Source organism: Pagrus major, chromosome 21 (genome assembly GCF_040436345.1).
Source record: "Pagrus major chromosome 21, Pma_NU_1.0".
NCBI lineage: Eukaryota > Metazoa > Chordata > Actinopteri > Spariformes > Sparidae > Pagrus > Pagrus major.
The window spans coordinates 5,551,631-5,564,024 of NC_133235.1; the positions used below are offsets into that span (position 1 = coordinate 5,551,631).

Genomic DNA, 12,394 nt, shown 5'->3' on the forward strand with positions numbered 1-12,394 from the left:
TCTATGGTCGTGATTTGAGAGATTGGTTAAATGTGATCAGGTTTAAAAATTCTATTAAAATCTGACAGAAACGAGCTGAAGAAGATGCAGGATGACGCGCGCTACCTCAAACGGTGAGACGCATCAAAGCTAACATGACTGCAACGTTAACTTAGTTCAGTATAATACAGCATATGGGAGCGTTAGCTAGTTAGTGTTATTACAGTGGCTCTTGCACGTTAATAAAGCGTTAATTAAAGGATGGTGTCCGTGCTTCATGTACAGCTGTAACTATATAGCGTGTATTTAACAAGCGCCTAGTTTAGATGAGACGTCCTGAGTGTTATTAGCTCACACTTGTTAATATTGGTCAAACTACGGGCACATTTCATGTTTCTTGACCAGGAAAAACGAGAGCAAGTGTCCAACAAACCTTTGTTAATCCACCATTCCGTTCAGCATATAACATTCATGACACGGATACTTAAAAACTGTCACATTTGATGAGTAGTGCGTTGCTTCCAGGTCTTTAAAACCGCCCCTTCATGGAAGACAGCGCTAACTAACATAAAGTCGGGAGCTTATCCATGTGAATCAGTCAGCAACCCGGGTGTGTCCACAGTGCCGAATCCACCACAAGACTTTGAACATCATTATCAACTTTTTAATTTTTTTGTATTGTCCATCATCTCGTCGGTTAACACAACGCCAATTAACCGACACAATGATAAACAGGATTTGGCATCACAGTCTCTCGGTGAAGGGAGATGGAGATCTGGGTTACAGCTAGCTAGGAAGCCACAGTTCATTGAAGCGGTGACCGATAAACTGTCCCGCTGTCTTATTAGCTGTCTTGTGTTGAATGTGTCCACTCTCTGGCAGTCTGCTCTGTGAGTTGAGCTAATCTGTCTTATCCGACCCTTTATGGAAACATTAGCCGGTTAGCTAGCACTCCAGCCCCCTCCATGCCGCCGCCTGGGCGTGTCCTCCTGCATGTGTGTGGCATCATTGTTTTGGCGGATGGATGAATATTAGCTGCACTCCGGACACTTTCTGCTGTTCTCATGATAATTAACAACCAAACGTTATATTTCTGCATCCCCCTGTGCATCACTCAGTATGAGTGAATTGTTGTCACTATGCTGTGACAGAAACATGATATAAACATACTGTATGTTTGAAATGTGCAAATGAAGACCAAGGTAATGGCTAAAGTCATGTTCGTTTAATCACCCTACTAATTTAGAGGAGTTTTACTAAGTTGTTGAAGAAAGATGAAATATTTTAGTTATTGATTACTTAACTATTTGTTCATCCACACCCAAAGGAAAGTGACTGCGGGCAGTTTAGATGTCCATCCCACAGAGAAGGCCCTGGTGGTCCACTATGAGGTGGAAGCGTCCATACTGGGAGAGGGCGGAGGTCATATGCTGGGAGAACGCAAGGAGGGACAAAAGATGTGAGTGCGCTCTTCATTTTTTTAATGAAATGGAATAATAAAAGAGATCGTTGAACTTTTTTTTCATGGTTACGTTTGATTTTCTCTTTGCTTTACCTGCTCTCTTGCCACCCACCCCAGATTTGCATTGCTGTACTCTATGTCTTTTTATTTCTTTTGTATTCTCATTTGAATTGGATTCATTTAATCAGATTGGTCCTTGAAATCACCACCGTGTAGCTGTTATCCACCTCACCCTTCTCTTTGTCCTCTCGTTCTCCCTCCAGTATCCGTGTGAAAAGTCTCTCTCCCAGTACAGATGTGGGGGCTTTGGCCAAGAAAGTGGTGGAGGAGTGTAAGCTCATCCCTTCTTCCCGTTTACCTCAGGTGGAGCAGCTCCTTTACTACCTGCAGAACAGGAAATCATCACCAGTGGAGGGCAAAAGTCAGTCACGTCATCATTAATATACCCTTGCTGTCGATTTAGATTTTTTCATCATAAATCGAACCTCATGTAGTGTATGTGTGTGGTACCATGCCTAGACTAAATCCTCAACCTTGTACACATGAAGCTTTATTTGTTTAATCCATAAAATGTCAAAAATGTCTGGAAAATGCTGATCCCAATTTTGCAGTGATGTCTTTAGATTGCTTCTTTTGTTAAAAAAAGAAGTTTAGAAAAGCAGGGGGAGCTGGAACCAGCAAATGTTTGATTTTTTTTTCTTTAAAAATGACTTTAATGATTAATGGGTTATTAAAATAGTTGGCAACAATTTCCTTTTGATCCACTAATCGATCTGTCGATTCATTGTAGCTCTAATTTTGGGAGTGTTACATCAGTGTAACCAGTACATTAATTAGTTACGTAGGTCCTGTTTCATTGACTGTACATTATTAGTTACACTATGAGAAAATGAATGCATAGATGTGCTGCATCTATTAAAATCATAAAACATCAAGAGATCCTCTTCATGTTTTGAAGGAAGTACAGTGACTGTAGTGTTTTTATGCTGAGCTGTTTGTGTTTTTGTGTCACTAGTGGAGAAGAAAGAGAAAAGAACAGTGAAACCCAGAGAGCTGACTCCGTTTGATGGAATGGAGGTAACAATAATGCAATAATCTACTATTTCTCATTCATTTATTTATTTAACTTAATCAGCCAACCATATGGCTGCTGAAGGACTAACACCCAAAAGCTTCAAATCTCACATTTACTTTGTGTCCCACCTTGTCATTAGTCAGTAACAGTTTGCAAAGTGTCTGTGTTCATTTCTGTCTCTGCAGTTAAATGAGGAAGCCAGTATAACCAAAGTGGATGAGTATGTTGAGCTGCTGTATGAAGGTATCCCAGAGAAGATCAGAGGCTCTGCTCTCATTCTGCAGCTCGCACGCAACCCTGATAACCTGGAGGAGCTGCTACACAACGGTATAGTTTCACTCTCCTTTTTTTTTCATCTCGATCATCATCATCTTTTTCATATCAATAAAAATGACATTTACTTATTGTACAATATAAGAGACTATCATTCATTTCAAAGATGAAATAGTAAGCACCAGATTCTCTTCCTGTCTTTGAAGTTCTTACTCCACTGTCTTTATTTTGTATTGTAGTTCGCTTATTTCACACATTTATTCCAGTTTATTATAACGTTGCAAGGTTCTTGAAGTATTCTGATATTTGCATATTACTAAATCATGGATTAAATGCTTCTTCACATGAAGCTCAATTTTTTGAGAGACTGACCTTTCATCAATTGGAGTATTCAGAGTAAATGGGAGTGAATGCTATATAGTGATGGGAATATAGAGGTGTACTACAGTAACATTAAAAAACAGAAAGTAATAATGCAACACATATTTTCCAGTAAATGTTACATCATGAATGAATCAATAATGATTGTGTTTGTGTAGGACAGTACATTTCCCCTCCAGTTGCAATCATCGTTTCAGAACTTAAACAACCGACAATGGAGGTCACCTCTGTGGATCACTGCTGCAGTCAGGTTGATAAATGGGAGTGAAGATACATCCCCTTTCTAACCCCAGAAGTTAAAAAATAAGAAGCTGGCTGGCTCAGAACAGCTGAGCAGCAGCCGGTCCTCCCCACACAGCACTTTTTTGTTTTGATAGAGACCCCTGAGAAAAATCCAAGTATTCAAGTTCTCAACTAACTCTTCTACTACATTCAAATTTAGATATGCTTGTTTTAACTCATGGCTAGGAACACAATCAGCTGTACTGGAACCTGTAGGAGTCATGAAAATGGTGTGTGTCTGTGTGTAGAGGCAGCTCTAGGTGCTCTTGCCAGAGTATTGAGGGAGGACTGGAAACAGAGTGTAGAGCTGGCTACCATCATCATTTACATCTTCTTCTGCTTCTCTAGGTAACACACACACCCCACACACACATACTCCTTTAGTATGTATTCTGTTATACTTCATCCTTTTATGAGATGTGTCTCTTCTCCTGTCCTCCAGTTTCTCCCAGTTTCACGGAGTGGTGAGTCATTATAAAATAGGTGCGTTGTGTATGAGCGTGGTGGAACATGAACTGAAGAGACATGATGTGTGGCGTGAGGAGCTACGCAAGAAAACCAAGGCTTATATCCTTTTATCTCATTTGCTCCTTTCGTTTGAGCTGTCAGTTGTTTTTCTGCTCCACTCGTTTATAGTTTACCTGATTTATATTGTGTATGTGTGTGTGTGTGTGTGTGTGTGTGTGTACAAATGTGTTCCTTAACACTCTGCTGTGTACGTGACTCTGCACCAGAGAATGGCTCACTCAGAAGAGACCAGGATAAAGCTTTGAGAAAATACCAAGGCCTGTTGGCTAAACAGGAACAGCTGCTCAGAGGTAGGCTGGCCTACTAATCCAAGAACTTCTGTCATGAATTTAGGCTGGGTTGCACCAACAATGATTAAGTTAATCTAAGACTAGCTCAAATCAGAGTTTAGTAAAACTAGGTTTAAAATGAGTAAATCCAGGTTTAAAATTAAGCAGAGCTCTGATGTACCATTAAAAACTAATGCCTGCTTACTAAAGCGCAGTTTATTTATGTAAACCAAAGTTGAATCAATGTGGAGATCCTCCCCAATTAAAATGAATATATGCAAGAAATGAATGTGTGTGCTGTTGGGACCTGGTTATAGAGGACCACAAGTGTCACGGAAATAGTAATAAAGCACTTAACCTCTCGTACAATACAAAATAGGCATTAATAAATTAGTTTTCCAAATAAATGTATCAATCTATTAATAAATAGACTAAATTACAAAGTAATTCATTATTTGATGTTTTAATGGGCAATAAAAAGAGGAATTATCACTTATTATGGCTAACTTCTGGTTTAGCGCCCAGCTAACTTGAACAGGGATTAAAAATTTTAGTTATGCGGCTCTTGTAGACTTTCCAAATGTTATTGGACCGAATGGCTCCAATTATGACAGTGAAACGAAGTGCTGAAAAAGCAGAGGTTTTATCGACCTTTTTACAGACACTTCTTTCACAATGTTAGCCTATAGGAAGAAGTCTTTTGGGCTACAGTGCATCACGTGATGTTGTAATTACACGGTTTGGCCACTACGAAAACTGGCTTCAAAGCCTGGCGCTCCTCCTGGGGGCTGAGCCAGCCGTCCTTCTTTGCAAATGAAGTTTCGGTCAAGCCAACTAGTTAAATACGCCTCCTCCTCTTCATCGCTGGTTTACCGGCGGACTAGAAACCACACCGCTCTCTAACCAATCAGAGAGCTTGTTACATCAGCTAATTTGCATTGTTTTACCTCGTTTTACCAGCTCAAGGACAACAAGTGTCATGGAGAAGCTAAAAGGAGAAGCTAAATGACTGATCAAATGGAATAGCTAATAGGAAAAGGAAAAGCAGTGGGTAAATGGAAATGCAGATAGATGCCTGATTAAAATCTGATTTACTTATTGACTGTTTTATGCTGTTTTTGTAAATCCCTTTTTTTGAACTATTTGTTGATGTATTAATATTTCATTTGTAAATTCTATTCATGAAAGGTACGCATCCTCCGTCTCTGAGGCATTAAAATGCTAAAGGACACTGTGAACTCACTATCCATGCATCAAGGGGATGCACCATATTTTATCCCTGATAATGCTACACTGTGAACAACAAATCCATATTGAAATAATTATAAAAGGAAAAAAATCCACTGGTCACCATTTCTGACCATCTGCGCACTGTGTGCATATCTCAATCACCGTGACACGATACTTTTGGTTGCACAAAGACCAATCCACACAGATCATTATTATTGGTATTGGTGAATAAACTAACTGGGCCCCTCTCAAGAATGATCAGCTCTGATCGATTCTGTATTCTCTTGTGACGATGGTGATGGATGATGCTTTTTCGTTCAGGTAACGCGGCCTGATGTAACCATAAAAATAAACCACTAGGCTATTTATTTAATTTGAATTGGATGATGTGATGGGCTGTACTCGACTCACCATTTGTCTTTTTTCAGTTCAGCGCCACACTACATTTCTTTATCAGCCGACATGAGTATGTTATACCTGTAGCCTCAGACCTGCGTTTTAGCGCCTTTCTTTGTCATCTGTGATGTGAAAACATCAGATTTCCACACAGTCAGGGAAAGTCAAACTGCTCATAGTTCAGTTGTAAAATCCCAGCACGACACAGAGCGTCTCTCCTGTCGCTCCTGAAAGGGTAGAATTTGGTGCCACTAAATTGCAGTTTCTCTCATCAGCTAGCCGCCATCACATGTTGTCAGTTGGAATCTTTTAATATAAAAGTACATTTATGGTTCCCTTTATATATAATTCCTCATTGAGATGTTTTCCCTGTGTATTTTTATAAGTTTCTTTGTTTTATCATGTTTTTCTAATGTACTAATGTCAGATACATTGTAAACGAATATAACCTTGATTATAACCATATAACATCAAACAAGTTTAACACTACACTGTCAGAAATCAGAACATTTTATTGGGGACCCACTAAATTTCCCTGGGACCCACATAAGTCAAACTATATCAAAGCTATCAACATCACTGTATAAGGAGGGAAAACAGTTAACGTGCAGCTGTTCTGTATTGATAGTAAAATGTCATGTTGTTTAGACTGGAGTCAAGTTGAGTTACTGACGGTGAAAACCCAACATGTCCTTATTTTGCTGCTTTATAATAAAAAAATATAAATGACAAAATGACAAAGGACTTTTATTGTGAAGAATTTCAAGGAATTTTGATAATACAGCAGTGAGGAAGAGTGTTTGCAGCCGCTCCTCTGACCGCTAGTCACAGCCATGGACCAACCAGTTGTTTTTAAATGTCTTCTACTCAACTTTCTCATTTGTTATTTTCTCTTTCAATGTCTCCCAGTGTCTCTATACCTCCTGTTGAACCTTGCTGAGGACACAAGAACAGAGCTGAAGATGAGGAATAAAAACATTGTTGGTCTGCTGGTCAAAGTTCTTGAACGGGATGATGAGGAGCTGCTGGTCCTGGTGGTTTCATTCCTCAAAAAACTTTCCATCTTCCTGGAGAACAAGAATGACATGGTGAGGGGAAGAGATGTACTTAAGAATTCATCCTGTTAGACTAAAGTAATGGTGCAAGGAGAGACCGAAGAACCTAAAATATCTTTTTATGTACTTTTTATGTCACTACAAGTCATGAGTCAACAAATAATGATTGACTTATCAAACCATAATCCACGTAACGGAGAGCATTTTCTCATAATATAAAGCTTAAATGACAGATTCAATAAAACAAAAAAGAGAGAATCACTAATGCTTTGACAGTAAATGAATCAGTTTTTAAAATCAATTATGATAATTTACCAAGCAATTAATCAATGAGTCAAATCAGAATACCAAACATTTGCTTATTCTGGCTTTTCCAGTTTGTGAATTAGATGCATTTTTTGTGTCATAACAATGTTTGATAATTTCCTTTAACCACCAACACGATAAACACTTCATCTCCGGGCAAATGTAATACATGAGTTTCAGAGTGGAAAAGGAGTTGTAATTTTAGTCCTAGTAATGTACTGTATGTATACTTTGATTGAAAATATGTCTTGTCTGATGTCTCTTGGTTCTGTTGTGTTCCTTTCTGCTGTAATGACTGAGTTTCAGCATCATTAGTTTGATCTTATCTGTGTCTGTGTTTGTGACTGGCAGGCTGAGGTGGATACTGTTGAACAATTGGCTCGTCTGGTTCCCTGTGACCATGAAGACCTGTTAAATCTGACACTACGTCTGCTGCTCAATCTCTCCTTTGACTCTGGACTCAGAGCCAAGATGGTGGAAGTTGGACTGTTGCCTAAACTGACTGCTCTGCTGGGTAACAGCACACACTAACATTGTAGCACACAATTTACAATGTACCCTGTGTATTATGTTTTATTTACAGTACAGAAGCTATGTGATGAATAACAACCTCTATGGAGCTTGGAAGTATAAGATGAGATGTACCTTAATTCATCCCCTGCAGGAGAAATTTGGTATGAAGAAGCCCCCCAAGTGCTTTGAGGGACATGGCTGGATATGTCTGTGGTTGAACGTGCTCCTGAGTTCGGCATAGAGAAGATGAGAGGGATTGTCCATGATAGCTTTCAGCTTTCCTCTCATCCTCTTCTCAGTCACTGCCTCCCCACTGTTCAGTTCCCCCCATGTTGATGGAAAGTCAGGTCAAGTTTCATAGTCCACAAAATATTTCTGGAGCTTCACTGCAAAACAGAGTTGAAGCATTCTCCTAAACGACTGAAGCAGCTGGGGACCTTTAATAAAACATAAAAAAACAAATGAAACAAAAAACCATGAAATGGCTCCATACAGCTCGTCTTACGTAATCCAAGTTTCCAGATCCCCCAGATACTAGTGTTTTTTTTCTCCAACTCCAGTTGTGCCAGTTGGACTTGTATAAGAATGTTTTGACTGGTATTTTTTTGTCTTTGTTGTGATGCAGGCGATGAGAACAACCGTCAGGTAGCCATGCGGATCCTGTATCACATCAGCATCGACGACCGTTTCAAGGGCATGTTTGTGTACACTGACTGCATACCTCAGGTACAACGAGATCCACTAAAAGTCACTTTAAACAAACTAAAGGAATATGAATTGTTGAATTTAACATTTATACAGTCTTGGTAGTTCTGAAGTCACAAGTAAAATTGTGTTTGTGTCTGTGTCCAGCTAATGCAAATGCTGTACGAGCACAGTGACGAGGAGGTCGAAGCTGAGATCATCTCCATCTGTATCAACCTGGCTGCAAACAAGAGGAACGCACAACTCATGTGTGAAGGTGCACTGAGCTACATTTTATGACCAGAAGTCTTGCTGTCTCTGTAAAATCCCCCAGACTGCTTAGATGTTTCCATGAGTAGATCCTTCCATCCACTCTCAGTTGTGGTGTTATATTGAGTTGAGTCTTGACTCGCTCTCTGTGTACCAACCCTGTTTGACTGATCTTGGATTTGTGGAAAAACCAGACTTCTGTTTGAGAAATCTGTTTGTTTGTGTCTGTCTAAGGAAATGGGTTGAAGATGCTTATGAAGAGAGCTCTGAAGATGAAAGACTGCCTTCTGATGAAGATGATCAGGAACATCTCACAGCATGATGGACCAACCAAACCACTGTTCATAGTGAGTTACTAATACCCAACAAAAAGCAATTCTGCTCACCAAAATCACAAAACACTATTGAGCAAACTAATTCTATGGTTAGGTTTTGTGCAAGTATTGTTGTTGTTGGTATCAGTGTTACTGAGAGTGGTAGTGTTGCTAGCAGTAGAAACAGGCTTTTAATGGCTTATGATGTGAATGATCTCTTCTGTCCTGTCTGTCTCTGTCAGGACTATGTTGGCGACCTGGCAGCAGAGATCCGTGCAGAGGAAGAAGAGGTGTGGGTTCTGGAGTGTCTGGGGACACTGGCCAACCTTACCATCCCTGACTTGGACTGGGAGTTGGTGCTGAAGGAGTACAACCTGGTACCCTACCTCAAAGACAGACTGAAACCAGGTACTGATTACATTTAGAGAATACACCTAGACCGCAATCAAGAAATATCCCTTAATGTTAATGTGTATTAAGGGCCAACTGATGTAGCCACATATTTACAAAAGATATGTTTGCATTGGCATATACACCGATCAGCCACAACATTAACACCACTGACAGGTGACGTGAATAACATTGATCATCTCATCACAATGCGATGTTCTGCTGGGAAACCTTGGGTGCTGGCATTCATGTGAATGCCACTTGACACACACCACCCATCCAAACACTGTTGTGGACCAAGTACACCCTCTCATCACAACAACACTACCCGATGGCAGTGGCCCCCCAGCAGGACAATGTGCCCTGACACACCGCAAACACTGCTCAGAAACAGCTCGAGGAACACAATAAAGGGCCCAAGGTGTTGACCGGGCCTCCAAATTCCCCAGATCCCAATCTGATCGAGCATCTGTAAGACGTGCTGGAGCAGGTCTGATCCATGGAGGCCCCACCCCCCAACATACAGGACCCAGAGGATCCACTATAAAACGCCCTGGTGCCAGACACCACAGGACATACATAAAATATCCTACTCAGGCATATGTTTTTCACAAACAACCACATTTTTTGGGACCCTAGCCAAAGATGTGGTTTGTGTGTGAAAATCAGATCGGACATGTCATTGCATTTTATTTTTGTAAATATCTGTCTCAACCTCAAAACCTCAACATCCTTTGAGCACTTGTGTTGTTTAACAGCCTCCATTCATAACTTGCAATGCTTTTTTTGTCTGGATCACTAACACTTAATGAAGTTCATCTCTTGAATCGTTTGTGTGTGTTTCAGGCTCAGCAGAGGATGACCTCATCCTGGAGGTGGTGATAATGATCGGAACAGTTTCCATGGATGACGCCTGTGCTGCCATGTTGGCCAAATCTGGCATTATTCCTGCCCTTATCGAGCTACTGAACGGTAACACACATGTGGTTTGGTTCAAGCTGTTGTGTTTTAGACTAAGTGTTCACACACCCTTTGAGATTTTGCATTTAGTTACATGTCAGAATGCTCTCTTGTATTACAGTTGTGAGATATAGATTTACTCCAAACTTATATCTGTTTGACTGAGACTCGAAACTTGAACAAAAAGGTGCTCATTTGTTACTACATTTAAAAAACAAATAAAGCAAATAGTGCTCGATTGAAATGCAAACCTAAATATACCACATGTAATGACCAGTATGTTAACCTGCCTTCCATATGTTCTTCTGTTTGTAGCCCAACAGGAAGATGATGAGTTTGTGTGTCAGATTGTCTACGTCTTCTATCAGATGGTGTTTCACCAAGCTACACGAGATGTCATCATCAAAGACACCCGTATCCTTCTCTGTCCACCCTAAATTTAAAGATGAATGAGAATCTTTGGGGGGGGGGGAGTAAAGAAGGTACTCTACACCGACGCTGGAAAAATGTGTTTCTTTAACCTTCTCTGTAGAGGCTCCAGCCTACCTGATAGATCTGATGCATGACAAGAATGCTGAGATCAGAAAAGTGTGTGACAACACCCTCGATATTATTGCCGTAAGTGAAACACACACATTGCTGATGCACACAGGGCAGCATCTTTAAGTAACAAAAGTAACACATCAGGAGTCTTTTATTTAATAGCGATTTAATTGTCTCTAGGTTGTTCTCTAATTTCTTTACCATTTTCTTCATCGTCCAGGAGTACGATGAGGAGTGGGGGAGGAAGATTCAGTCAGAGAAGTTCCGTTTCCATAACAACCAGTGGTTGGAGATGGTCGAGAGTCGCCAAGCTGATGAGGCTGAACCATATCTCTATGATAATGACAATGACAGGACTGATTTATTCTATAGTGCAGGTATACACACACACACACACACACACACACAAAAAGCTGAACAAATTATAGTGCTTGTTTCAACACATTTGTTTTTCAGCATAATTTGACAAGTAAGGACAGAAGTGACATGTCAGCAGCAGGTGTGTGTGTGTCTCTTCCACAATGACCCCACCATTGTTGTCAAGGTCCTCAGAACCAGCTGTCTCTTGACTGAGTGGTCCTCACCATGCTGACTGAATACCACAAAATTACATTTATTTAGTGGAAATTATATTTTTAAACTAGCTCACATGAGAAATGTATAGGAGGGAATCTGTGTTTTTCATTTATTGATCATCTGTATTCGACACTTTTTGTGTCGTATGGATTTACCTTTTTCTTATGAGACCTCTGAATTGAAGCTGCAGTCTCAATGTGATGTAGTTTAATGCAGCACCTATTGAGTGAGGAGGAAAACTTCTTAATTACTTTCATTTTAAGCCATTGTAGTAACATTTAGGAAGGACTGATAATGATGGTTTTGGCTTAACAGGAAGTGCAAACACTTGTGTTTGTATTATATCCTCATGTGTATGTGTCTTCAGATGGAATAACCCCAGCAGACGGCTCAGTCAGCCCAGATTTCTTCAGTGACCTACAGCCTCAAAATGGAGACTTGCACCACACAGGGTGAGTTAACATGCTGCAGAATCATGAGCTGCCTCACGGCGGGTATAAACTGGGTCGGATGATAGGAGAAAAGCTTAGAAGCAACATTTAATTTTGTCCAATAGGTGTTTTGACATTGCCAAACACCAAACAATCAGGAAAAAATCATGTCATTGATCTTGTTGGCAAAGATTGTCTGTAAATTGTAAAGCTCAGACTAACAGGTATCAGTTATCTGGTCATTTTAGCATTTTTGAACAACAGACATTGCAGACAGGACTGCAGACTAACTTTTATCACCACCATCCCTGAACAATCCTGAAAACTATTTTAACCATTGCAGAATGAATGTAAACTGTCCCAAAGTCAAAATGTTGTTTCATTACTGTTGTTAGTTTCATATATAGTTGTTAGTCAAAAGTATTCACATTCTAAGTAATCTTACTAAAAATGTGCTACTTTGGACAGTAACCTTAC

General features: G+C 40.0%; 1 protein-coding gene across 1 annotated transcript in view; it reads left to right on the top strand.

Annotated features, from left to right (window-relative positions):
• Positions 1 to 12,394, top strand: part of LOC141016553 (kinesin-associated protein 3-like) — a 15,941-nt gene continuing 3,547 nt past the window's right edge. Inside the window, exons 1-19 of the mRNA XM_073490987.1 lie at positions 1 to 113; positions 1,307 to 1,438; positions 1,705 to 1,862; positions 2,457 to 2,518; positions 2,702 to 2,843; positions 3,701 to 3,800; positions 3,895 to 4,019; positions 4,172 to 4,270; positions 6,785 to 6,963; positions 7,588 to 7,750; positions 8,375 to 8,475; positions 8,602 to 8,710; positions 8,938 to 9,050; positions 9,260 to 9,425; positions 10,254 to 10,379; positions 10,683 to 10,781; positions 10,900 to 10,985; positions 11,131 to 11,287; positions 11,854 to 11,938. Of these exons, the coding sequence (XP_073347088.1) occupies positions 85 to 113; positions 1,307 to 1,438; positions 1,705 to 1,862; positions 2,457 to 2,518; positions 2,702 to 2,843; positions 3,701 to 3,800; positions 3,895 to 4,019; positions 4,172 to 4,270; positions 6,785 to 6,963; positions 7,588 to 7,750; positions 8,375 to 8,475; positions 8,602 to 8,710; positions 8,938 to 9,050; positions 9,260 to 9,425; positions 10,254 to 10,379; positions 10,683 to 10,781; positions 10,900 to 10,985; positions 11,131 to 11,287; positions 11,854 to 11,938 (2,231 nt within the window). The 5' untranslated portion in view covers positions 1 to 84. The remainder of the gene's footprint in view (positions 114 to 1,306; positions 1,439 to 1,704; positions 1,863 to 2,456; positions 2,519 to 2,701; positions 2,844 to 3,700; positions 3,801 to 3,894; positions 4,020 to 4,171; positions 4,271 to 6,784; positions 6,964 to 7,587; positions 7,751 to 8,374; positions 8,476 to 8,601; positions 8,711 to 8,937; positions 9,051 to 9,259; positions 9,426 to 10,253; positions 10,380 to 10,682; positions 10,782 to 10,899; positions 10,986 to 11,130; positions 11,288 to 11,853; positions 11,939 to 12,394) is intronic.